General features: G+C 46.8%; 9 protein-coding genes and 1 non-coding gene across 10 annotated transcripts; 7 read left to right on the forward strand and 3 right to left on the reverse strand.

The window, feature by feature from the left end:
- Positions 1 to 1,389: 1,389 nt before the first annotated feature.
- Positions 1,390 to 2,250, reverse strand: K444DRAFT_664722 (uncharacterized protein; the record flags this gene model as incomplete). Its single annotated transcript, XM_024886995.1, has 2 exons — positions 1,390 to 1,765; positions 2,099 to 2,250. The coding sequence occupies 2 exons, from the start codon at positions 2,248 to 2,250 to the stop codon at positions 1,495 to 1,497; spliced, it is 423 nt and encodes a 140-aa protein (XP_024735147.1). The 3' UTR covers positions 1,390 to 1,494.
- Positions 2,251 to 3,784: 1,534 nt separating this feature from the next.
- On the forward strand, positions 3,785 to 4,322 carry K444DRAFT_631289 (uncharacterized protein; the record flags this gene model as incomplete). The annotated part of the gene is made up of 2 exons (XM_024883337.1): positions 3,785 to 4,069; positions 4,131 to 4,322. The coding sequence occupies 2 exons, from the start codon at positions 3,785 to 3,787 to the stop codon at positions 4,320 to 4,322; spliced, it is 477 nt and encodes a 158-aa protein (XP_024735148.1).
- Positions 4,323 to 8,540: 4,218 nt separating this feature from the next.
- Positions 8,541 to 10,273, forward strand: K444DRAFT_664724 (uncharacterized protein; the record flags this gene model as incomplete). Its single annotated transcript, XM_024886996.1, has 2 exons — positions 8,541 to 8,922; positions 8,984 to 10,273. Exons 1-2 carry the CDS (start codon positions 8,902 to 8,904, stop codon positions 10,271 to 10,273), a joined length of 1,311 nt encoding a protein of 436 aa, XP_024735149.1. The 5' UTR covers positions 8,541 to 8,901.
- Positions 10,274 to 10,343: 70 nt separating this feature from the next.
- Positions 10,344 to 10,936, reverse strand: K444DRAFT_440760 (uncharacterized protein). Its single transcript, XM_024872840.1, has 2 exons — positions 10,759 to 10,936; positions 10,344 to 10,704 (listed from the first exon to the last, which is right to left on the reverse strand). The coding sequence occupies exons 1-2, from the start codon at positions 10,844 to 10,846 to the stop codon at positions 10,415 to 10,417; spliced, it is 378 nt and encodes a 125-aa protein (XP_024735150.1). The 5' UTR covers positions 10,847 to 10,936; the 3' UTR covers positions 10,344 to 10,414.
- A 1,662-nt stretch (positions 10,937 to 12,598) lies between these two features.
- Positions 12,599 to 14,396, forward strand: K444DRAFT_477513 (uncharacterized protein; the record flags this gene model as incomplete). Its single annotated transcript, XM_024872952.1, has 3 exons — positions 12,599 to 13,193; positions 13,243 to 13,393; positions 13,445 to 14,396. Coding segments are annotated over 3 exons (1,698 nt in total), but the record flags the coding sequence as incomplete, so codon positions are not given.
- A 568-nt stretch (positions 14,397 to 14,964) lies between these two features.
- On the forward strand, positions 14,965 to 15,941 carry K444DRAFT_664726 (uncharacterized protein; the record flags this gene model as incomplete). Its single annotated transcript, XM_024886997.1, has 2 exons — positions 14,965 to 15,151; positions 15,223 to 15,941. 2 exons carry the CDS (start codon positions 14,965 to 14,967, stop codon positions 15,837 to 15,839), a joined length of 804 nt encoding a protein of 267 aa, XP_024735152.1. The 3' UTR covers positions 15,840 to 15,941.
- Positions 15,942 to 17,677: 1,736 nt separating this feature from the next.
- Positions 17,678 to 19,266, forward strand: K444DRAFT_592181 (cytochrome P450; the record flags this gene model as incomplete). Its single annotated transcript, XM_024878228.1, has 3 exons — positions 17,678 to 17,712; positions 17,770 to 18,258; positions 18,306 to 19,266. Exons 1-3 carry the CDS (start codon positions 17,699 to 17,701, stop codon positions 19,264 to 19,266), a joined length of 1,464 nt encoding a protein of 487 aa, XP_024735153.1. The 5' UTR covers positions 17,678 to 17,698.
- A 593-nt stretch (positions 19,267 to 19,859) lies between these two features.
- K444DRAFT_t25 lies at positions 19,860 to 19,928 on the forward strand. The gene has a single exon. It is a non-coding gene; the product is annotated as a tRNA-Glu (tRNA).
- A 1,193-nt stretch (positions 19,929 to 21,121) lies between these two features.
- On the forward strand, positions 21,122 to 22,425 carry K444DRAFT_532660 (xylitol dehydrogenase; the record flags this gene model as incomplete). Its single annotated transcript, XM_024875094.1, has 5 exons — positions 21,122 to 21,435; positions 21,485 to 21,712; positions 21,769 to 22,070; positions 22,123 to 22,200; positions 22,358 to 22,425. 5 exons carry the CDS (start codon positions 21,122 to 21,124, stop codon positions 22,423 to 22,425), a joined length of 990 nt encoding a protein of 329 aa, XP_024735154.1.
- Positions 22,426 to 22,438: 13 nt separating this feature from the next.
- On the reverse strand, positions 22,439 to 24,013 carry K444DRAFT_592186 (Phosphoenolpyruvate/pyruvate domain-containing protein). The gene is made up of 5 exons (XM_024878229.1): positions 23,385 to 24,013; positions 23,153 to 23,335; positions 22,870 to 23,086; positions 22,647 to 22,808; positions 22,439 to 22,592 (listed from the first exon to the last, which is right to left on the reverse strand). The coding sequence occupies exons 1-5, from the start codon at positions 23,544 to 23,546 to the stop codon at positions 22,477 to 22,479; spliced, it is 840 nt and encodes a 279-aa protein (XP_024735155.1). The 5' UTR covers positions 23,547 to 24,013; the 3' UTR covers positions 22,439 to 22,476.
- Positions 24,014 to 24,888: the final 875 nt, after the last annotated feature.

Here is a 24,888-nt window from a genome sequence, read left to right on the forward strand (position 1 = left end):
GTAAGCTATAGGGATTAGACGGAATAGGGTTAGTAGCTATTATTTCCTCTTTTTTCTTTTCTATATTATAGCTAAATAATTCCCTAAATAAGGGCATTTAGACTTCTCTTTAGAGAGAGAGTAATATAATAGCTAGTATAAGGGCATGATCTACTAAAGACAGGATATCGGAAATAGGTATAAAACGAAGCTAAGCCAGAATTACTTGGGCGGAATAATACTAAAGGTCGAGGCATTCTCCTTACTTTATTCTATAGTTTAGTATTTTCTAATATATGAGATTCTTTGAACTTTGAGCCTTTAACTATTATATTAATCCCGCTGTTATAATAGCTATTTTATTTACTTAATTCCCTTATTCTCCGAATACTTAGTAATAATTTTAGTAATATATTACAGAGTATTATTTTCTTATATTATAATCTTATTACTATATTTCTCTCTTATACTATTATAGAATAGAATAAATAGGTATTAAAGTACTTACTTATACTACTTTGCTATTATATTCTCTTCTTCTAATAGTATATATAACGGCCCCATCTCATCTTTATAAAAACAACTTTATATACCCATACTAGTCCTTCCGCTCTTAAATATGGGTCGTAAATTCTTGTTCGTATACTTCTCTTCCCTTCCAGTTCCCCTGGTTACCCAGAAACCCCTCAAATCTTCTCTAATTTCAAAAGTCACCTTATTACTTTAATACATCCTCTGATTATTCCGTTTCATGGCTTTTTCTTCCCGGCAATGGATCCGACGCTTTTACTTGTACAAGGGGGTCAAAAAAGGCTTCTTGCGTGGTCTGCGCTTTGCTTTTTCAAAGGATTCGAGGAGAATTGCGACTGTACGGTAATGAAGATGCTTGCTGGATTTGGAAGGTATTTCAAGCGATTTTAGACTTGTCCTTGGCTCCTTAACTGCATCTCGTATAAGCTTCCGAGCGGCTCTAAAATCGAGTTTCTGTAGAGCACCGCTTCTTGGCTTGGAATTGAACGTATTATTATTCGCAAGGGATTGCCGTTGGATAAATGAAGTAACGGTAGTACGGGGTACCTCAGTTTTGGCTGAAATCTGAGTGGGTGTATAGCCTTCGCAATGGAGAGTCCAAAGCCTTGATCTCTTGGCCGGAGTAAGCTCCTTTCGGGCAATCTTTGATACAATAGCCATAATTTAAAGTTTGGAGGAATATTATTAAAGAAGTAAGAACTAATTCAAATTTTATTATGGGATGGTAGTAGGGTGAAGCGTGCAAGGATTTAAGCGAAAAAGTTACGATGACTAATCTGACCTGATTGTAGATAAATTTGGTATGGCTGCGCTGGTCCTTTCGGACGCTGCTGCGAACGCCTGGGTTTCTTCCCAGCCATGCCACAATGGGCGGAACACCAAAAATGAAAGCTGCGATTTCTTGGCCAAACACAACATCGGGACACGCGAAAAGTGGATGGAAGTATAGTGCTAAATGCGAATTTTGTTGTCGATCTAGATTTCCTATTTTAATTGTATTGCGTTGCGAAGTTGTAGCTGGGGTGTAAACTTGGAATTTCCACGAATCGTGGCACCTCCTTGGTGCAGGAAATATATGAGCTTGTTAGTATCTGGCAAGCAAAGCGCCACGAGAATTTTCCGACCAGTTGTCAAAGTCGGCTCTCCATAGAGTCTGAGATTTTCTGGCCGACCTGGGCTCAAACTACGCTGAGGGGGCCTCTCAGGGGGAGGGGAAGAAGGCCCAAATAATGCGAACCGATACACGTCAGATCCTCTATGAATTACTTCGTGTAGAATCTTTTTTCGCAGAAATAATGAACGTGATGGCGAGATTAATTTTAGGCGAGTAAATGACGATAGATTTTGGTGTTATTACATTCGAGACGATTCGTTCCTAGAAGCTCACCACGTTGAAGACGGCGGTCCTGGATGGATTGGTGTGATAGCTAGTGAGCCTGTTGAAACTTTGATAGAATTTTGAAGTGTACGCTATTATAAGGCCGAAGCCACACGTGTCCAGCGTAGAATGCACCTCACTGAAACCCAATGCGGTGTGTCGCCGTTCAGTACGAGTACCGTCGGCTGGTTTTACGAGTGCTCACCTTACTTTCTTTGCCAGAGTTGCAGAAAGGAGGCCAACCGAGCACCACGACCTTTGCCAGCCTTTTCACGCTCCGAACGCGAGTCTACGTCCAGCATCAGCATCAGCATCAGCATCAGCATCAGCATCAGCATCAGCATCAGCATCAGCATCAGCATCAGCATCAGCATCAGCATCAGCATCAGCATCACAGCATCAGCATCAGCATCAGCATCAGCATCAGCATCAGCATCAGCATCAGCATCAGCATCAGCATCAGCATCAGCATCAGCATCAGCATCATCATCATCAACCGCCTGCGCACAGAGCCCATGCGTCATTATTCATTCGTCATCCAACCTCTATTGACTAACTTTCTGCCCTACCTCCCGGGGACTGGCAGCTGCGCGATGGCACGTGGTCCGTCGCGTGATGAAAATCTTGACCACCAGGACTTGCACAACCATCTTGCTCCCCGAGCCCACATTGTGGCCGTCCTTCGCGGACACAGCTGGTCAATCCCACTCACCAACGGACATACCCAAGCCTGCCGTTCTACATCCCAGCAGCACTAGTCCTTATCAAACACTTCAGAACGTCTGTCGAGGCATCAACATCGTGTTGAAAAGCAAACGCTGCGGGGGATATCCGCATTGTTGCCGTCGCAGCCTGCGCGGTGTCTCGTCGACTCCTTTCGTCGACCCATCTCTGTGTCAACGCTCGATGAGAGTTCTCTTCACGTGGCGACTACCTTCCATATTAGAATGGCCTCGATGCCTCTGTGCTCAACGAGGAGGTCCCCGTCGCGTATCGTTACGATCCATTACAATCTCTAACTTTTCGCTATCGCCCTGGATTCTCATTGAGGAAAGGAAGATGAACCGTGTATTCATTATGAAGAGTCCCTGCCGCCAGGTTCAACATTAACACTGGGTGCCAACAAAGCCAGAGTTCAGCCTAACACTTCGAGAAATTTCGCTCTAGCGTTCCCCTTCGGGTGACCTCCCTAAGTAAGAGCAAGCTCCAAACTTTCGGGCAGTTATGAAGACAATCATATGCGCCTCCTTCCTTAATCTTACCTTAGATTGCTTTATTTCGCGCCACCAAGTGTTGAGCGTGGATATTGTCTTGACGGCGAAATCTCTTTGGTGAGCGGCAGCCGTTTGGTGTTCCCCTTCGTTAAAAATCGATGCTTGAAACTTCCAAGTGGGAGAATTGGCATAGCACAAGCTTCAACAGTCCAAACTGGCTAGAAACGACGGATGTCAGCTAGGAGTAGACGAAGGAATATTCTCACGAGTTGCTGTTTTGTAGATCACGTGACATTATGACCTTTGATTCGATCTGGACCAGGCTCGCAGTTTAAACAGGGAGCTTGACGCTATATATCAGTGAATATATTGGCGCTTGGCCAGAAATCCCAGGGCCTGTGTGCAGCTGCAACGTGGAATCATAAATATTCTCGCAATGGCATGTTTTCAAGGCCTTGAAACCTGTGCCCTTGAACGGGAGATTAGGCCGGCAAATGGCATTGTATTCGCGTTCGCAATGATCAAGTCGATTAGATCAACTGAGCATTGAACCTTCTGTGCTGTTGTGAAGCAGACGGTGATGGCTTTTCGTCGCGATCGAGGAGGAACACTCTAGCCAACAGCGTCCTCTGTCGCTAACCGAAGTGGAGCCGATATTTTCACGAACTGAATGACAACAGCAATGGCAAGCCAGCTGGCTCAGCACGATTCTGAGAACAGCAAATACAGCCTGCGTATTGCGAGCAGCGAAGTTCCACGTCTCAGAATGACCAGACACACTACAGAGAGGTCTCACATGGCCGAAAACTTGCAGAACGACACTTGGAATAGGGCATCGCCCGGACTGACTGTGGGATCTCCAGACCTGGATAACTTCTCTCATTTAATTGCGGTACAGGGAAGGCATGAAAGTGGGAACATCTGCGACCGTGTGGGTATAGTGAAGGCTCCTGAAACCATCCCACCAGTACGTTTCCCTTCTTCATCGCATCACTGCTCCGATCGTTCCAAGCTGACGGAACCTTCAGGACCCCATTCCTGTTACTCCCTCCGAAACTGAATCCCGTGGCCAAAATACATGTGAGGGTGTAGCCCCCGTCGGGCGGACATTGGGAGGGGCAGCAGCGAGCCCGAGTGTCATTTCAAGCAATTCTTTGAAGAAAGAGCATGGTGGACCGCTTGCAGATGTTCAGGCTCTTAGCAACATGTTGAGAGAGTGATTCTACAAAATGGCAAAAATTGGCAAAAAACTGTGGACGGTGGCGAACGCTGTGGGAAACGTATCCAAATAAGGGTCTGAACCCAGGCTGATATGCTCTGCTCGGTTCTGAGGAAAAATTCTAATTTAGCTTTGTTCCATATGAGTGCTCGTGGAGTGAATGGCGTATTTTGATATACTTTTGCAGCTATTGTCTTTGTATGCCACTTATATTCAAACGCCTAAGAGAATATTAAAGAGATTAGCTGCGAGTGTGTTTATTCTTCTAATAAAATCTCACCGCCATGTAACGATGGACATTCTGTCTACCTATTTGGTACTTTCTCAGAGCTGGCTAATGGCTTCCGAAGAAGGCTCACTTTAAAACCTTAGGCACCTAACATTCAGCTACAGGAGCAGGGCTCCTCCGGGAAGGTGCTTGTGGTGCTATAGCGAATCCCTTTACCTTATTCCCCGCTCAATTTGGGCATGCTCGACAGCGTAGCCAATAGGATATGATTTAAAATATTTACTAGTTCTCGTACTACGAATAATTAAGAACTGGGAATTCCGTTCCGGTTTAAGGCTAATTGTCGTGAGACCTATCGTTTATAGGATTCCTGACACGTCTTCGGCATTTACAATCAAAAGCCCTGCTTCGTAATGAAGTAAGATACAATTTGGCGGAACAGACCGTTCTGGTAATAGTTCTCTAGTACAATAATGCGGTTTTGTTCAACGGAAAGTATAGTCAATTGATAATTGGCGGAGGCTCATTTTGAGGTGGCTCGATGCCCTCATCAGCCGTCCATCCCCATTCGTGCATGATCAGATCACGTGCCAAAACAAACTTCTAAATCTCATAGACCTATGCCGTGGGCAACAATAGTAACTTAAACACTTCTAAATACTTATAACAGATTTAATGATCAAGTTGCAAGATGTAGCTCACACTTAGAGTAGGATGAAAATGCGCGATTCTAATTGGTTTACTGCCTCTAATCTTGCCAAAACATTTGAGGCAGCTAGCCAATCAACTTTGTGTTTGCTTTATTATTGATTTTAGCTCTATATAATAAAATAGAAAGTTTAAATATCGCATGGCTAGATAACGTTTTGCGCTAATATACTCTTTAGAGAAATCAAAATTAATGTAATTCAGTCAATACTGGTAATAAAGTCGAAAGAGTGTTTGTCATGGGTCGTAGGTCACGTGAATATTAGGGCTTTGGAAGGAGCAGGAACGTGACTGAGCAACCTGAGCAGAGGGCGAGGCGAGAGTGAGTAGCGCCTGAGCAAAGCGGCGATAATGACTAACCGCGTTGGACGGAAGGGAGGTTTAGATTCGATGAGATTACCAGAGTTCGAAGCGTTGGCTCGTGTTGACGGCCAGGCCTTGGAACCGGGTGTGCCGAAACAACTTGTCAAGAAAGCCGAATGGGTGAACTGGATAGATGAAGATGATGAAGACATTAGGCTTATAGACTTTGGAGAAGCGTTCGTTCAAGGATCGAAGCCTAATCGTCTCGCTCAGCCACCAGATTTGAGGGCTCCTGAGACAATTTTTACTGACCACTTTGATCACAGGCTCAATCTCTGGCGTGCAGGAATTACGGTGCGATAGTTTTCAGACGTCCATGAATGGACATGAATTGACATCCAGATCAACAGATTTACTCGTCCTTAATTGGATCACGACCATTTCAGCACTGGGGGGGCCTCGATATGCTCGTACCACAGATGATTAGTTTCGTGGAAGAGTTGCCTGCGGAGTGGCAGCCCCAATGGGAGCTTATGCAGATAACAGCCGGACAAATGGGGAAGCAGCGCAGTATGTTTGTCGTTGAGCCCTTCAAAAATCCTTGATCCATTTAAATAGACTTCTCTAACATCGTAAAACCTAAGCAACTACAGCGCCCACGCAGCCAAAATTGGACCAAAAGTTCCACGACAATATTCGAGATCCAGCTCTGCAGCCCCTACTTCCAGTCATTCGAGGGTTAACAAGATTCAGACCTTCAGATCGAATCTCGGCAGCTGAGGCACTGGACATGCTCCCTTCGTGAGCACCAAAGGCGAGGAGCATGTATCTCGAAGCAGGCCGCTTGAAGTGGTGACTTTCGTGAAGGGGGATGTTTGACTGGTGAGGATTTGGAGGATGAAGAGTTTATATGTGAGTATAATCAGAGACATTTGGAGACGTTTAGGAAGTATCAGCAGGGAACAGAAGATTTGATTCCATGAAAATATATAATTCATTTCCTACGGGCCACGGCCCAAGGAGTTGTATTGTCTCTGCATACATTCAATACCCAAATCCAATACCGCCAAAATCTACTCCGTGCACGCTCTTTCTGCATATACTTCGCACTCGCACAGACATTCTACGTTCCAAATATGTTAGCCAATTATTTGCATAATACCCTTCAATGACTAGCTTTTCTAGCCCTTGAATGTTTCCAAGCAAATGCACCAAGTCTAGAATATCACCTAGACCTCTCTCCTTTGCCCCTCGCTCCAGCTGCCAGGGAAAGTCACAGTCCGCACCCCATCCAAGCTTGATAAATCATAGTCCGGTTGCTTTCTGGGCCAGAACGCGAAGAATACGTGGCCACGGAGCAATATTAACAATATACGGCACCCAGATATGTAGTGTCTTCACCAACCAGATGTTCACAGAACCAACCTACGCGATAAACCAAAACGTCTGTTCTGGCTCACTAATTAACACCTCTGGGAAGAATCCAAACGCCAGTTCGACGGATTTCGAATTTGAAGAGCTGGATCGGTTTTGGCCAAAGGGAAGTGCTTCACTTATCAGCTGCTATTGCATAAATAGAAGAAGTATTCTTGGGAACTGGTTCGAAAGTGTCATCGAGGACAGTTACCAGTTGTTGTTGTCGAAATGAAAAGAGCATAAGGGATGTTGCTCTGGAAAGGGCTATGAACAGCCAAAGGGGGGAAACAACAATCCGTCCCTTGCATGCGCATGTACGAAGATCACGGTATAAAGTGACGGGATTACAGGGCATTTGGGCCCTTGGCATCCCCAGGGCACAATTTAGGGGTTGAACCGCGTTGTGAGGCCCTATAACTTTAGGCTAGATGGCCTAAGCAGATCCCAAGAGGCGCTGTAAGACATTCGCAATATATGAGAATATCTCCAGGGGTAAATGCCGCTGCTAGTAGAGCAACAATAGCCCTTGGACGCTAAACGGGTAGTTACGATAGGGCTCTTTAGCGAGTTATCCCTTGTAAGTACAGGGGAGAAGCCCCGAAAAGGTGTAGTACCCCTTGCTCCCGTCTTCTAGCGTATTTTAGGGCAATGGCCTAGAAATAGGGCAATTTAGTGGCCGAGTGCGCCAGAAACAGACACTGGAATGCCGTTCAAGCACAAATACCCCGTAATCCCGTCGCTTTATGCCGTGATCTCCGTACGAAGGCAGACGGCATTAAAATTCGTCCAATTCGCTAAGCGAGCGCGGGCACAATCCCGACCCCTGCAATAAGAATTTCTTGTAATTCCGTATCACATTTAATTATCGCAAAAATTCCACAAAAGTTAGATCTGCTTCCTTTCTATCTCGCAAAGCTATTTTAAAGACTTTTAGATGTTACGTTGAGATTTGGTGTAATTTTCTAAACGTAGCGATTTTGGTGTTCCTCGCTTTTTTGCGGATGGACGGTTTTTAATGCCGCCCGCCTTCGTACTGTCGGTCCGATCCAAAAGCGACAAAACAGTCGCCATTTTACGCCCACAGTAGCTTTTCAACCACAGCCCCGATTAATTAATACCAACTAATGCAATTATGGACAAGATCCAGGCGAATAAAATCTATTAATCAGATTTTTAATGCAATCCGTAGTTAATTAGTAATTGAGTTTTAAAGTGCACGGACGTTTTTTTTTTTTTTTTTTTTTTTGACCATACAAAATGCGAACTATGCGAGCTCGTATAAAAATGACCACGTGCTTTATAACTCTCGCAATATTAAAGGTATTAAAAATCGGAGAACATGAAATCGATTACTATAAGATATACGATAATTCCGATTAATACGATTTATATCATTTAGTATTTTGGTAGACTTTCTTTCATTTTGTCGCTTTTGGATCGGACCGACTGTATTGCGAGTTACTTCGCAGCCTCGGGACCTCCGTAGAGCAGCCGGTACTGTGTCGAGGATAACATTTTCCAAAAATTCCCTCATCAACCTTGTCAAGGTTGAGGGTCCTGGAACTTTTGGGAACAATGAGAGGTGACGTTGATCGCGGTATCATCGACCATAAAAAACAGAACGGTAACCGCAAAAGCTAGCGTTCCACACAAAGCCTTGTTGAAGGAAACGTGCATTTGCCTCGAAATGAATAAATTGTCAGTGAGGGGCACAATCTTGGTACTGAAAGCGAAAAGGAGAGAGCCTTCATCAAGTTGAAAAGGGAAGTCGCGCCCCCTTACTTTATCTGAAATCAGTGTGTGCTCACGTCCACCCGGACATTCATTCCTCCCTGTTGCCCTTAATTCACCTTGGCAAGGACGGAACAGCACCTTCGCTTCTTCTTGTTTTCCCGGTGGGATATGGGCTTGAGTCCTGGCGGCGATGTTTGGAGCTGTGAAGAAGGTGCGTCACCAAAATTCCATATGCTCAGGTGATCTTGAAATTTGCTAATTTCTTTACGCAGGACCCTCACTACCAGCCCACGATGTTCAAACAAGTGATGCTGTTTCCGAGGAAGTTGATTCCGATACTGTCGTTTCTTACTCTTGGATTCATCGTCTGGTTCAAGCCTCTGCTGCCTGTTCCGACTATAGGTTGGAGTTCTGTACTGGAATCTGGACTTGCCCAGATATTGCTAGGGCAAGATACCGGGAAGCAAAAGGCTATTGTGGCACCAGAGCACGACGACCCTCAGACGAATTCAAGACCAATGATGAATAATCCATTCCAGCCCGGGATGGTCAAACCCGTTGGAATGCCGTATACAAAGACGCTGGTCACCCCGCGGACTTCGAGCGAGGATGTCTCGTGGATTAGGGAAAACTTTGGTGGAAGCGATTTTATCAAGGCGGCAATATATACTGTAGATGACGTGAATGCGGAATTACATCCACCGAAGAACAAAGGACATGAAGTTATGGTATACCTTACATACATCATCGATCATTTCCACAATCTTTCCGATATCAACATCTTCATGCATTCTCACAGGTTCGCCTGGCACAACAACGAACTCCTCGATAGCGATTCGGTCCAGATGATTTCAAGGCTCTCGGCAGAGCGAGTCCAACGAGAAGGCTTCATGAATATGCGTTGTAGCTGGGGGCCTGGTTGCCCATCTTGGATGCATCCCGGGAATGTGGAAGAGGATATCAACAAGCAGGAAGAAACAGTGCTGGCGAAGTCGTGGTCCGAACTCTTCCCCCTCGATCCTGTACCGAATGTGTTAGCTCAACCATGTTGTGCTCAATTTGCTATATCGAGAGATAGGATTCAAAGTTTACCGTTGGCAAGGTACGTATTTTACCGAGATTGGCTGTCGAAGACAAGCTTGTCAGATGATATTAGTGGGAGAGTGTGGGAGTATGTCTGGCAGTTTGTGTTTACGGGAAAGCCAATTGTATGTCCAGCAGAGCATGTGTGCTATTGCGATGGGTTTGGAGTCTGTTTTGGAGGAGCAGAGAAGTACGAGGAGTTCCGTGCCATGGAAAAAGAGCGATCAATGTTACAGGAAGAGGAGAATGGCCACCGCGCGTTGTCTCAGAAGTGGGAAAGCACCCCGGAGCTCCTCACGGATGAGGAAAAGGCCCAGGGTCGACCTGACGTAGAGAAAGGCCGCCAGCTCCAAGAGAAGATCAATGAGTTAGTAGCTTGGTGTGATAAGAAGAAGCAGGAAGCGAAAGAACAGGGAGACGTGGCTATGTATCGAGCGAGGGAAGCAGGTAGGGAGTGGAGTCCAGGGGATGGGTTCTGAGCCACTGCCACACGCTGTGACTCGAAGCCGTTGAGTCCAGGATTCCAGAAAGAAGTCTTTCCACTTCCGCCGACTATCGAAATGTCAAGATAGAAGTATTTTAGATGTACGTACAGTACAACCTGCTTTCATGTCCGGCTCTCACCTAAGGGGAGAAGTGAAATCTGGACGAGGGATAAAGTGTATAGGTACAGATATATGGAGGCCAATGGCGATCCAAACACCGAATAGACGTATTGCACGATATTTGTAGAGCAGATTTGAGAGTCTACTTTCAAATTTTTCAATTTTGGTGCCTGGGCGAAGTGTATCGGGGGTAATAGACGCGTGAAGCAAGCCAGCGACATGGCATGCAGGTACTCCGTACGAGTAAACCGCGAAAACAGAAATGCATGCCGTCACAACCATGACGGCATTTATCGATTTGCGTCCTTGTCAAATTGTCAGATTGTCAACATCCACAAGGCTTGGAGGAGGGCTTGTACTTATGCTCGCTACGGTTCCACGAAAGGGGGGTGCCCGGGCCGCTGGGAGGTCCCACCACTGGGCATGCGAGCTACCTACCTCCGTCATCGATGCTTCGAGATTTGGCTGATGGGGGATGAGGCCGCCAAGATGGAAGGCTCGCAGAGACGCTTCTAGCCTTTCACCCTCTTGGAATAGGTCAAGATTCGGACGAAAATACTGCTAACCATCAAGTGAGGTTGCAAATACAACACCACCTTATGGACAAGGCTGAAACGGTGAATCATGTCAAACAGGGGCTATCGGGCCCTGGCCCCTGTCTGGTCTGCGCGTACTACGTAATCCGGGGGCTGACCCCTTTGGGATGTTCACCGACTTTTGCACAAGATCTTCTTCCAAGTCGTGAAGAAGTGATGGGTGATGAAGCCTGGAGAAACTTCTCATGGCGTGTCTCGCGTTAGCCACAAACCGCCCCCTTATGCGATTACTCCAGCCCCGCGTGAGATGTGGAGATCTCTGGATTTTACGATTTATCATTCTGGAGGACCTCGCCGAACACGCGGCTGCAGGGGCCTGCAGGTAGCTGTAGAAAGCTCTCAACGTGCGCACATCGCCATTCTCATGGCGAAGAGAGCCTTCTTTTGGCCTCATGAAACGTCGTCGTCGACATCAAACTTACGAATGGGCTGTTCAAAGCCGTGAACGGATCTCAGGAGTTCTGAGAAAAAGAATATGGCATTCGATTGGGGAGACCAGTGCGACTTCCCTTGTGGGAAGGATGGTGACGTTAAGGTTCTGCACTTATTGCTCTGCACCGTTGGTTCTGCTGCACCATCAAGACCAGGGAAATGTTTTGCCTCCACCCAAGACCCACGGAAAGGGGAAGGGCTGGACAGTCGTTACCCATCCTTCAAAAACCCCCAGATCCTGACGGTGATTGGCCAATTTGTCAATATTCTTCCGCGTCTATGAAGCCTACACCAGCATCTAGAGTCAATAGCGTGGCTCCAACGCCATCGAGTATCCACGACCCACACTCACCAGCACAACTGCAGCATAGTTAACCCTGTCCTGCACAGCCATCATCAGTGCGAGATATCGGGCACAAGGAGCCGGCCCCAAGGTTGGTCTTTAGTACGTGCTCCTCCCTTTGTTTTTCTAGCTCTGCGCTATGGTATTAGAAACCCTCCCATCCCCAGGACCCGGGTTCCATTTAAAATTTAGCACTGGCAAAAGACCCGCTGATCTTGTCCCGGACGTGTTGCGCTTATGAGAGCTTGTTCGATTTGAGATTCTTGCCACGAGTGACCGCTATATCATGCTTAGTTTCCCCCAGGACTGAACCTTCCAGCCAGTATGCCTTCGGACCACAAGCTGTCACCAATTCCACATAGTCCGGACGAAGGATCGGAATGTGGCGCCGCGGTAAACGACATTCTCCTCCACCGGCCTGACTTTTCAACTCCCGAGAAATCTTTTTTCAAAAGACCATCTGCCGAGATCCCAGGTTATGTGCCGCAGACTCGCAAGCTCGAAGCACTAGTTACACCCCTTTCGCCGCGCGTCCCAAGACGCTCGAGGTAAGTACAACTCTAATTACAAGATCTTCTCATTTGCTGACTTCAAACTAGCAGCAAACCCTGTTCAAAACCGCCGGGCCCAATAGAAATCCCCGACCGAGCAGCAGACCAAGATCAGATGGAGTTTCGAGAAAGATCAAGCTCAAGGCAAGGTCATCAACGCAATATGAGATCGCTTCCACAGTCTCCATTAACCGCCGATTCTCGATTGGGTTCTCGACCGGACTCTGGAGCGGATTCAGAAATATCATCGTACCGGACAGTTGCGATATCTCTGCCACCCCTTCAGCACAAAGGACTGGACGAACATGATCAACTTGAGCCTTTGGACGAGGAGAATTTGGATCCAGAATCATTCGATCTGGTGGCGCCGGCTGAGAAAGTAATCAAGCAATACTCTTTGGAAACGAGATCAGAACTCCTCTTTTCAACTGAACATCTCAAAGAAATCTTCAGAGACCCAGACTTTCTGCTGCAATTCATGGGCTTTATGAACACTTATAGGCAAGCTTCTTGTTCGATTTTGATCTACTACATGGATGCGGTCAAGGCGCTGAAAGCCATCAACTATTCGAATGCAATTGCGGAATCACTGGAACCAATATCAGGTTTTGACTTCACGGTGACCAGTGTGACGAAAACTGATAATACGGAATTGGAGGAGAAAGCCAGACTAGCATTTGATGCTCTGGTCAGAGAAGATCTTCCAGCTTATATCACACATTCCTATATACAAACTGTGAGCTTGTCAATCCAGCGGAGGATCACTGGAACTTTGCCGTCGCACTTGAGGGAAGCGTCCGAAGGTCTAGCAGAAGTCTTTTGTTTAACAGATCCTTCGAGGCCCGACAATCCAATTGTCTTTGCATCCGAAGGTGTTCCGACCATTTCTATTCTCTCATGCGTCTGCTGACAGTCTATTAGAATTTCACAGAACTACACAATACGGAATGTCCTATGTGCTTGGCCGTAATTGCCGATTTCTTCAAGGCCCAAAAACGAATCCGTTCAGTGTCAGAAGAATTCGCGAGAAGATCGAAGCGGGTCAAGAGCACTGTGAAGTCATTCTTAACTAGTAAGTAAAGCACGAAGGAACGGTCTTAGCTGAAACTAATGCCCATTGTAGTCGGCGAGATGGATCTCCATTCATGAACCTCCTGATGTGTGCACCGCTTTGCGACAGTCGCGGCACGATCAGATACTTCATCGGAGCCCAAGTTGACGTTTCTGGCTTGGTAAAGGAATGCTCGGGTATGGACTCGTTGAGATGTCTGGCAAATAAGTCAGAACCTTCGGAAACCCCAGAGAATGGAAAAGTGAGGGAGGAGGAGCTACCTAGAGATGAGCTCCAAGATCTCAGCCAAATGTTCAACCTCGAAGAACTCGATACTGTCCGCCGGTGGGGGGGAAGAATGCGGAAGGAAAATCAGGATGAAGCTAAGTATGGCAACTACATCGACGGAAACTGGAGCAAGCCTCGCGTGCTCATCAGCTCCGGGAGTCCTGATGCTAACACCGAGTATGGTGGTCTGAGCCACGGCGCTGGCCGATTAAGTGGCATCTATGAGAACTACCTCCTTGTTCGCCCCTGTCCCAGCCTTCGGATCCTCTTCGCCAGCCCCAGTCTTCGTATTCCCGGCATCTTGCAGAGCCCTTTCATGGCTAAGATCCGCGGGTCAAATCGCGTTCGTGAGGGATTGATACAAGCGCTGGCTGATGGTCGTGGTGTTACAGCCAAGGTCAAATGGGCCTCAAAGACGGACTTGGAAGGAAGAAATAGATGGATTCATTGCACACCTCTCATTGGGAGCAACGGAGCCATAGGTGTCTGGATGGTCGTTATCGTCGACGACGAAGCATCAGTACTACCTTCCAGACGATTCAAGATGGCACCACCTGTTGACCCAAAGTTTGGGCAAAGCATACCCACGTATCAGCAAAATGAAGCAGGCAGCCTGCATGATTGCGCCTTGATAAACGGTGATAGAGATGCAAGTGTGAAAGGCGGACGGAGCAGCACAGGAAGCCACGATGAGATGGATGGGAGTGGAAGTCCTTACAGTTTGAGGATTGAATAATTATGCATCATTTTCAAGAGTGCGAATCTTTGATGGCTATCTGCTTTACTAAAGGCTGGGAAGCAACCTACTTTTGCTACTTTCCGCAGGTCTTTTAGGGCTTGGATCGGCTTCTGGAGTTGGTGTAATGGGATTATGACCAAATATACCTACGGCTTGGGATGGACGGGGTGGGTGGATTATTGCTGCCAAAACGAGCTTACCTAGAATGCGCCATTACCATTACTATTTCCATTATCTCCCTCCTTCCTTCCTGATCATAACGTGTTGTCTGATCCTGGTTGAGACCAGGCCAACAGTACCAATTTTCAAAAAGACAGCAATCCAGCCGAAAGGAAACCAGTTTTCAACGCACTATTAGCACGACTCACATTAAACTTCTCTTCAGCGCCGCAGTGAATGCCGTGACCCTCTTGAGCTCACGAACTCGGAGCGAAATTCGCAAATCGTTCTCGCCAACGCGTCCTCGATCTCGTCAGCCACCAACCAACTGCACGCTCTCCGGCAGACAAAAGGCCTAACATCCCGCAGCTTCGAGAAGGAAGCCGTCAGTGTGGCAGTGGAGAAGATGGTTGCTGTTTGCGCGCTTGCTCACCAGCCACTGCTCACTCCGCTCGCGCGAGCAGAGAGGCAGTTTACCTGCTTCCCGAAACTGCCCAAGGAGCTGCAGCTCGAGATTTGGAAGGCCAGTTTACCGGGACCGAGGGTGGTTAAGTTGAGGTATCGAGGGGAGGGAGCTGATGCGAAGTGTACTAGTACGTGTCCTCTCTTCATCAAGTATCGAGATTTCTTTCGCCTGCAATCCATGCTAAACTGGAACTTCTAGGCAGGGCACGAATCCCAATCGCACTCCACGTCTGCCGCGACTCTCGTGAGGTAGCAAAGGAAGTCTACGAGCTCAGCTTCGGCCTGAAGGGCTTTTCGCAACCTGGAGGATCGTCGTGGATGGTGGAGCCGAAGATATACTTCTCGTTCGACCGCGACACCTTGTTTATCGACACGGAAGGCTCTAGACCCTGTGGTAGCCTGCGCGGGGTGAGCTTCGAGATGCTGAGAGCAGAGGCTCACCGCTTTCATTGCTTGGCTAAGCAGGTGCAGGATCTGGCGAAGGTACGGACGCTGGCAGCGTGGGAATACCTTCCGATGGTTGCTGTGCATGGGGTCTCGATCGGTGAGCGTGGAGAGGTGAGGAATCCTTGGAGTGCGTTTGAGGGGATTGAGGGAGAGGCGATGGGTGTCGGCGTAGCGAGTCAGCTCAGTCAGGTTTATGATAAGGATTTGACAGTGGCGGAGCCGAATCCGTTGGAGGGCATGGAGTGGGATTTGGAGCAGGATGTCAATCTGATTACCGGACTGAAGTGGAAGCACACTTGGCTTGTTGCGAGGTCGCCGAGTGCTATATTCCTTGGCTACCTGCTCGAGACTACCAATCCGGATTATTAGGGGTGGAATGAATGTAGAGGATCTTTGGGGGAAGTTGGGGGATGAAAGGCATGTAGGAGTGGAATTGGAGGACGAGAAAATATCTTGTTGCACTGGAGGTACCTCAACTCGCTGTGCGAGGGTGATTGCTTTGGAGATCTCACACTGAGTGATCCAACGTGCAACATCAGAAGCTCACTAAATGGCATCGCTTGCATGTACCTTCAATGAATGAATAAGCCTGACAGAACAGTGTTCTCCTATGACTGGTAAGTGACTTCGTCCTACAGCGAGTGCGTAGCAGCAAGTTGATGCACGCAATTGTTTCAACTCCAAGATACAAAAAGGAGAAGGAGAAGGAGAAGGGCAGAAACATAGGTGGCTGGGTCTTCAAGACAGAGTCTGTTCCAAGACTTGGAAAATCAAGCCTATTACAATAGCCTGTGTCCAGCATTTTTGATGTTGTTCAATGTCTTGAGCACAAAAACGGCGGGAAACGAGAAGTTCGTTGATCAAGAGGGGAGGGAAGAAATTGTGGTCTCGGATGTGGCAGCTCCCGGGGAGCTGCCCGATAGCCAACTGGCAACTTTAACCGCAACCACTCTCGTGCCATCACTGCCAATGAAGATATGGAGCAGGAAAATTTTATTGATGATCCATTTTCAATAAAACATTGTTTGTGAGTGACGAAGGTGGCTGTTGTCACAGCTGTGTGAGGAAGTGAAGTGTTCTACGTTTTAGCGGCTGTCCCTTCCCCGGAACTTCTTTGCAAGTTCAAATCCGGGGCTGAAACTAGCGAAGTCTGGAGCACGATGCTGCCGTTGCTGCTCTGCCCGACAATCGGCTCTTATTTATGGCTTCAAAAAGTTTGGATCTTCCGTCCTGGATTTAAACGACAGCTATATTCGGAATAAGTGGCATCCTTCTGAGGATTTGCGGATAGGTACTGGCTGTGGTGCTGTCTGGGACCCATTTGTTGATCTGGAAGCTGGTCACTCGCTTGCAGAGAGATGTCTTTTATTAGGGGGCTCTCGGCTCGACTTTCAACAATCCTCCAGCCCGCTCATCTCGGCCACATGGACAACATCTGCCCCCGAGCTTCAGGAGGAATTTTTTCTCACTTCTGCTATCATTGACGCCCTGTCCAACTAAACATCTCACGAATCATGTCACGATACCAGCACCTCGAAACGGCGGTTGGCTCGGAGGCTCAAACAGCCGCAAGTCCGGCTAGGGGCCATCCGTGGCTTGGCGCAAGTTAACGCCGTGGACGGGAGTGTGAAACCCGGATGAGGCAAAGACGCCACATCCTACACCTCTGCGTCTTCAAAACGCAGATCCGCAGAGGTGATTGCTGCAATCCGAATTAAAGGCCGTCGGCAACATGGTTCCTGATTTGTGCATTGACCGTGGTTTGTCTTTAGCCCAGTGGCTCAAACTCATAGAAGAAACCGAGGCGCAGCCTCCTTGTTGTGAAATCTCAGAGGCCAAGTACACCTTCATTGCTATTCAATTTTTTTTTTGTTAATCTCCGTCAATTTGATTTGGAAGGCATTTCGGTCATCGAATGACGGGCCAGGACTGTGGAACGGGAGCTTTGCGACCTCAATTGAGGTGATTCGAATCGGTGTAGGGGCATCATGGAGTTCAGCAATGCGAGCGCAATCTCATTTTCGAATGAGCTCGCCCGGAGCCAGCGCCATGGCAGCAGTATGTTCAGCGCCGTGGTAATCGCCACTGCAATTGCTGTTGTGTTGGGGATGAGTCTCGTGGTGGCCTCGAAGATGGGAGAGTTGGATGCGGACGAGCCAATACTTCTGAAACCGAGATTTCCCTTAATTGGACATCTGTTTGGGATGCTGAGATGGCAAGTTGGATACATGCAGATGTTAAGGTGAGTGGAAAAGTTGGGTCCGTAAAAGAGGCCTTGAGCTAATCAATATATTTCTAGTTCTAAAATACCGACACATCCTGCGTTCACACTACGGATCTTCTCCTCACGGATCTATGTCATCTGCGATCCTTCCTTAATTCAAGCGGTCTACCGGAATACCAAGGCCTTCGACTTCGGTCAATTCGTTGTGGAGTCGTCACAAAGAGCATTCGATATTGGAGAAGCGGGGATGAAGATTATTCGGGGCGAAACCGCGCCAAATTACGACCCTAGTGGTCCATGTCTGAATGGAAATAAAGGCGACTCGTATCTGAACGAGCATCACAAGCTTATGCTAGAAGCGCTTTCTCCAGGCACTGGTTTGTCGGAGCTAAATAAGGGAGTTCTGGATAAAGTCGCAGAACATCTTAATGTAATTGATGGAGGGGAGAAGAAGGTCGGTCTTTACAGATGGGTTAGGGATGTTTTGACTCTGGCCACTGCGGACGCGCTATACGGACCTCATGATCCCATGAACGCAGACCATAGCCTCATAGACAATTTATGGTGAGTCGCGTTGCAGCCAGATATCTTCGAAAATTAATGTTTTCCAGGGACTTCGAGGAAAATATGACCTTGCTCATGCTGAACCTCCTTCCGACAATAATCGCACCAAAAGCCTACAGAGGCAGAGCAGCAATCAAGGAAGTTTTTAGAAAATACTACGAGAATCACGACGAGCTCACCGGCAGCACATTGATCCGCGCACATCTTGCCTGCGCTCAAAAATGGGGCTTTTCAGCCGACGACATCGCTAACTTCGAGATTTCAACTCTCTTCTTAGCTACTACAAATTCTGTGCCCACATCATTTTGGCAACTAAGCTATATCCTCTCGTCTCCATCCCTCCTGCATGAAATTCAGAAAGAGGTAGAGGGCATAGTAAAACGAGAGAGGAAAGAAGATGGCACCGAGGAAGCGGTGATGGACATCGCTCTCTTCCAGTCCCATTGTCCCCTTCTAGTGGCCACCTTCCACGAAACACTCCGTCTGATCGACGCCGCGACCTCTGTTCGGGCAGTAGTAGAACCAACAACACTCACCTCATCTAGCTCGTCTTCCACATTTTCCCTCAAATCACCATCAGTGATCCAGCTCCCATCCGGAATCACGCACACCTCACCCTCAATCTGGGGCCCCGACGCCTCCTCCTTCAATCCCACCCGCTTCCTCCCCTCAGAAAAAGGCGCCCTCGACAAAGAAACCCGGCGCAAGCAAAACCAGGGCTACTTCCCCTTCGGCGGCGGCAAGCATCTCTGTCCTGGCCGACACTTCGCAATGATGGAGATTCTCGCCTTCGTCGCTGGCATCGTTGTGGGATTCGAAGTGGCAGGGATGGATTCTGTGCCCGATCGAGCATTCCAGAAACTTGGGACGGCGGTGAGGAAACCGGTTGCTGATGTTGAGGTTGGGGTTAAAAGGAGAGTGGGGTGGGAGGGTGTGAGGTGGAGATTTGAGGGGGAAAGAGGGAGGTTGGATTTTAAGGCGCTGGGGACGGATTCCGATGACGAATAGAGAGAGTGCGTGCGTGTAAATATGACGCATAGATGGCATATGTAGCATTTTCTGCGAAGAGATTTTTTGGAGAGGAGTCAGGATTGTGTGGGCTTGGAGAGAGATTATCATACCCGGCGGTGTCGCCAATGTGAGGTTTGGCGACAGGATTATCGTGGTCTTAGAAGGAAATAAAATAAAAATTCGTTTCTATCAAGAACTCAAGTTCAAGATTTGGCTCAGACCTGTGGGACCTTCCATTAGTATTGCTTGAGATTTCTTTGGCAGAACGCGCTTAAAATATGCAGAGCAAGCAGCCTTCGAGAAAGTGATTTTTGAAATTTGCCTTGTTGGTTCATTGCTTCAATATATAGAGATTGCAAGTACAAGAAGCAAAAATAGTAATTCTGGTCTTCTAAGTCAAAAGGTGTTGCATCCTATCAGACGATGGATGGGCAGCGGATGATTGTCGGAATGAGTCACGTGCTTGGATCCCGTAAACCCCACTTTTGCAAGCACCTTAATAATTTAAAATAAGCAAAATCTAGCACAATTCAAAAATCCGAAGTATGTTCAACCAACACAAATTTCAAGTGTACAATAACTAACAAGCAACAGATGGTGTAATGGTTAACATTTCTGCCTCTCACGCAGGAGCTCGGGGTTCGATTCCCCGTTTCGGAAATGAACAGAAGAAATTGTTTTTTTTTTTTGGAATTCCTTTTCATGGTTTGAAGATGGCTTGTGGTGATGCATTCTTTTGTTCGATTTTTTGGTGCTTTTGTGCTGACCTTTTTGCCCCTATCGCTAAGCGAGGCCAATCCCCCGGGCGCACCCAGGCCACATGCTACGGCCCCAATTTCAAATACTCGCAGGGTCGACAAGGGAGCTTCAAAGTATCGTAAATTCAAGGGCAATTAACAATGAATTTGATTGTGTTTTCGTCCCAGTTAGAAGAGAAAGGACTTGATTGTGCCTCAAGTCATGCGATATCCGAAAGGGGCACGTACGTCAATGTCCACCACAGTGCAGTTTTGTGCAAGAAGCCAATAGTACAATGTTACCAATGATCTAGTCACATTGTAAGAATGATGACCTCATCGCTGTTAGGAAGAGGCACTTTAATTTCCGTGATAGTTCGAAATAATGCAAGACCCGAGGACATTATTGTTCTTCTCAATAATTTTGGGACACTGTTAGAGACGGTGACCACATTATCCTCGAGACTTTAGTACATTGCAATACGTGGGCTAAATCGATATCCTCAATGGATTCGAAGAATTCAAGGGACAAGGACTTCATTGTTTTCAATTATCTAGGACAATGCTGGATTCGGAGCTTGTCACCTTGCTCTGAATTGAGTTTCTCTCTCACCAAGTACAGCTGTGAACATAAGTATTGCCATTAGAAGACCGAATGTATAGAATTGTGATGAATCATGTATAATCATTAAGCAAGTGCTTCTAGTCCTCGATCTTTTTCGGCCTCGCACCCCTCAATGAATTTATGTAGGGGTTCCTTGAATAACATTTCCCTTTAGCGTTTGGTTGTTGTCAAGATGTTGGAAAGTCCCTGGAGAAGACTCCGCCGGATCTCGGACCGAGCCAGCTCCCCACCTTTGAGAGGCGATTGCCCAACACTTAATAACCACAACTGCAAATGTTACAGGAGGTTTAAGTTAGCAATGATAACCTAATAATATCGTCGGAATAGATCCGTCAATTTCAAGCTTATGCTTCGGCCGCTGGCGGATTCGAGGTGAAAATAGAACTGTATTGTGCTCCACACCACTAACTAAAAGACGCCGTTGATTTGTATACCAGTGGAAGAAATTTCATTGAAAGTTCTTTATACATCTTATTTTCTTCACGCAAAAATGACAGAAGCACTCACGAACGGTCACTCAGCCAATGGAATCACCTCAAATCGCTCGGTCGTCTGGGTCGCACCCTCAAACGTCGACATCCAGCACCGTGACGTGAAAGAACTAGGCGAGGAAGATGTCCTCGTGGAAGTGATCTCAACCGGTATTTGCGGCTCGGATGCTCATGTCTGGGAATCCAACCCAGCAAAAGCGCCTCCTGTCCTTGGCCACGAGTCAGCAGGCAAGATCTCAAAAGTTGGATCGAAAGTTACGAGCAGGACCGTTGGTCAGCGAGTTGCGATTGAGCCGGGGTTTGCTTGTATGAAGTGAGTTGATTCCAGTATCACCATGGAAACGGAAGCTGATAGTGCGGAGGTGCGAGTTCTGTATTCGTGGAAATCCTAACATCTGCGCGAATCTTGCGTATTGTGGCCATACTGAAAATGGCACCCTGACGCAGTATTTTGTGTGTCCTGCTCACATGACTGTCCCGATTCCGGAGTCGGTGTCCTGGCTGGAAGCTGGCTGTATCCAACCCCTGGCTATTGCTGTTCAGCTGGGGAGGAGAGCAAATATGAGAGCTCATCAAACCGTGGCAGTCTTGTAAGTTTTCCCGTTGCATTGAAATTCTTGAAATTCTTGCTAATAATTATCGAAAGTGGTTGTGGCCCACTCGGCTTACTTGTGATGGCCGTGGCCAGAGCTTACGGGACGAAGAAAATCATTACCTTTGATATTGAGAAGTCCCGAGTTGATTTTGCGGTTAAGTACAACGCCGATATTGGGGTTGTCTGCCCTTTCAACACTGACAAAGTAGAGCCCTTGGCCTTCGCTACGGACTTCATGAACAAGATTATTGCTGAGCATGGACTTGGATCTGGTGTCGACTTGACGATTGAAGCAACTGGTGCTGAGGCCTGCGTTCAAATGGCCGTGGTGTTGACGAAATCAGGAGGCACATGTGAGTTTTCAATTATGAAATCCGGTGTTAACCGAGATCTAACTTTTCTCAGTTATACAAGCTGGGCTGGGAAAGTCGCTGACTTCGGTTCCGCTTTTCCTCTTCACGGCAAAGGAGCTGAATATGAAAGGTAATGGTGTTTCAATCCCTGGAAATGATTGTCGCTGATTGAGAAAAAGGAACCGTCCGCTATACCCCTGGCTGCTTTGCTGATGCGATTGATCTGTTAGATAGAAAAGCTGTGAACCTTGCACCGCTGATCACTTCAACATATCCGCTCACGAAAGCTAATGACGCTTTCAAGGCCCAAGCTGCGAGGAAGGATATTAAAATTGTGATAATGAACCAAGAATAATCAAATACAGTCTAGATAACCAAATATATATTCTTGCATTTATTTCCCAGTTCATTTGTCCATAAGGGTCTTCATTCTCGCCATCTCATTGCTCATCCAGACAGTGATTGCCGAGATACCTGCTCCACAGTTCATGAAATGGAATCCTTGCTTGGATCTTTGTGCAGCTATTTCATGTTCCTCAGTATAGAAAGAGAGAATATCTATGATCACCAGCTTACCGATATCTGCAGACAAGGCAAAATGTCCTGCAAACTTTCCAGCGTCCTTCGCGGCCTTCAGAACTCTCACAGTTGCTTGCTGCACTTCTTCAATCTTTTGATGGTCGAAAGCAAAATAACCCATTGAAGCTGCAAGATCATTCGGGTCAATGAAAAGCGCATCTGTTCACGTGTTAGATAAACTCCTGACGATATTTCGTGGGAGAGCTTGAATGGTTCATACCAATTCCGGACGTTTCCGCGATTTCTTCACAGTTCTCAACGGCTTTTCTTGACTCGATCTGAACAATGACTACGATGTTGTCGTTCGCGTGCCTCAAATAATCTTGGCCATTTTGCTGGAAGTAGGCAGGGGCAAACATAGCTCCCGCACCTCGAATACCATTCGGCCACTCCTTCGAGGGATACTTCATGCCATTGACGATGGCTTCTGCTTGTTCCTGTCTACTTCAGCAATTTTCTTTGAGATAACAAGGGGGAAATAAAGGGGAGGGGGATGAGGACACCTTGGTTTCACACATGGGGATCATGATCCCATGGGCTCCAGCATCGAGTGCTCTTTTCATCATCCATGCCTCACCTGCCGGTATTCTCACAATTGGAGACGCTCCAGCTGCAGCAATAGCACCAACGGCAAGATACATCTCATTATCTGCAATGTTTCCATGTTCGCAATCCACCAACACCCACTATCGCGATATGTCAGAATAAATTCAACCTAATTGAAAACAGACATACATCAGAGCCTAGCTCAGCAATTGTTCTTGCTAAATTGTATCCGGGAAACTCCATCCATTGCCCTACACATGGCGCTCCGCCATCTCGTGCTCGCTCCAGAGCTGCTCGAAATCGAGTCTTCCCTGTGTTGGAAACAACTGCGGAAGTGAATTCTGCCGACATCTTGAAATGAATTTGATTGGTTGTTGACCAGGACTGGAAAGTGCTTGCAGGTTATATAACTTGATTATGGCGTGCCGGATGTAGAGTAAGATTACAATATCGGAACAGCTCCGGCCGGTTCGGCTTGGTTCGACTTTTAGTTCCAAGTGACTAAAGAAAGATTGAAAGTCTGGAAGAAACGGGATAGCGCTAGAGTGTTTAGTAGCAAAGGTGGGAGGGGGTGGGAGCTGGGGCAGACCCCACTTGACCGTCTCCTTTCGGATCCCTTGCTCTCATCCACATACCAGTAATATCCCAACGCGTAACGCCTTCAAGAATGGGAGCATTATTTGACTTCTGGTATGTGACGGCAGAACTTGAGGAAACCCACCCAAGGTGGCAAGAGGAGAAAGGAGAGTCATGCGAATGATGCAGCCAGTGCAGGCGGCCTCTGCCTCTGAGTAGCGGAGGAGAACGGAGAAGAGCGGGCCCAAGTGGAAATGCGCAGATTGTTATTGAGAACCCCAGAAAGTTGACACGCGTTTCTCTAGAGAGCGCTTCATACCTGGCAATAGTCTTCTAAGCTGACGTACCCGAAGACTTGCACTTGCTCGACTGAGCTCGATATCGATAGTACGAGCTGTACCTAGTTTTGGCCTTGGTCCCGGGAAATGTCCACTTGTACTGAGGCCCACAGCTAGCTAGCGGACAAATCCGAGAAGCGAAAAGTGATTTTCTGATTTTCTGATTTTCGCACTGGCGCCCCGCACACCCCCCCCCCCCCCCCCCCCTCCTCCCCAAGGCAGAATTCCTAATTAGGGATATAGCATCCACACGTGACTTTCGGCTTGGATAATATAATAATAGTAAGACTGCTTGCTTATCTAATTAATAAAATAAGAGCCTATACTACCGTATAAAATTATACCAAAATTAGGCCGGATAGTATAATATAAAATTAAGTATTTATTACAAATTACTATAATTAGGTAACTATAGGCTATAAGCCCTTCTAGGATAATACTATTAATAGGATCTAATAATTTCCTTAATATTCCCGAGATTAGAAATAAGAAAATTAAACTATTAAAATAACTAAGAAGCTAGCTAATTTTTTTTTTTTAGTAATTAATTAATAAAATTATATAAGAATAATATTACTCGAGTTTTTTAGTACTTATATTACTAAAAAGTATATTATAATAGTAAAATATACCCTGAACTTAATTCCTATTAAAATAATTTAATAGATTTTATTAAAATAATACTATAATTTTTAATAAATCTATTACTATATTATAAAGCTATTACTAAATAGGCTTATATAAATATTAATTAAAAAGAAATTATAAATAGATTAAAA

Source organism: Hyaloscypha bicolor, assembly GCF_002865645.1.
Source record: "Hyaloscypha bicolor E unplaced genomic scaffold K444scaffold_98, whole genome shotgun sequence".
Classification (NCBI taxonomy): domain Eukaryota; kingdom Fungi; phylum Ascomycota; class Leotiomycetes; order Helotiales; family Hyaloscyphaceae; genus Hyaloscypha; species Hyaloscypha bicolor.

Excerpts from the sequence above, each read along its gene's own strand:
- K444DRAFT_440760 (XM_024872840.1), bottom strand. The coding sequence starts at position 10,846 with ATGACGGAGGTAGGTAGCTCGCATGCCCAGTGGTGGGACCTCCCAGCG. Across the intron at positions 10,705-10,758 it reads TGGAACCGTAGCGAGCATAA|GACGCAAATCGATAAATGCC; the intron begins GTACAAGCCCTC and ends CAATTTGACAAG.
- K444DRAFT_592186 (XM_024878229.1), bottom strand. The coding sequence starts at position 23,546 with ATGTCGGCAGAATTCACTTCCGCAGTTGTTTCCAACACAGGGAAGACT. Across the intron at positions 23,336-23,384 it reads TTGCTGAGCTAGGCTCTGAT|TGGGTGTTGGTGGATTGCGA; the intron begins GTATGTCTGTTT and ends ATATCGCGATAG. Across the intron at positions 22,809-22,869 it reads CGCGGAAACGTCCGGAATTG|ATGCGCTTTTCATTGACCCG; the intron begins GTATGAACCATT and ends ACACGTGAACAG.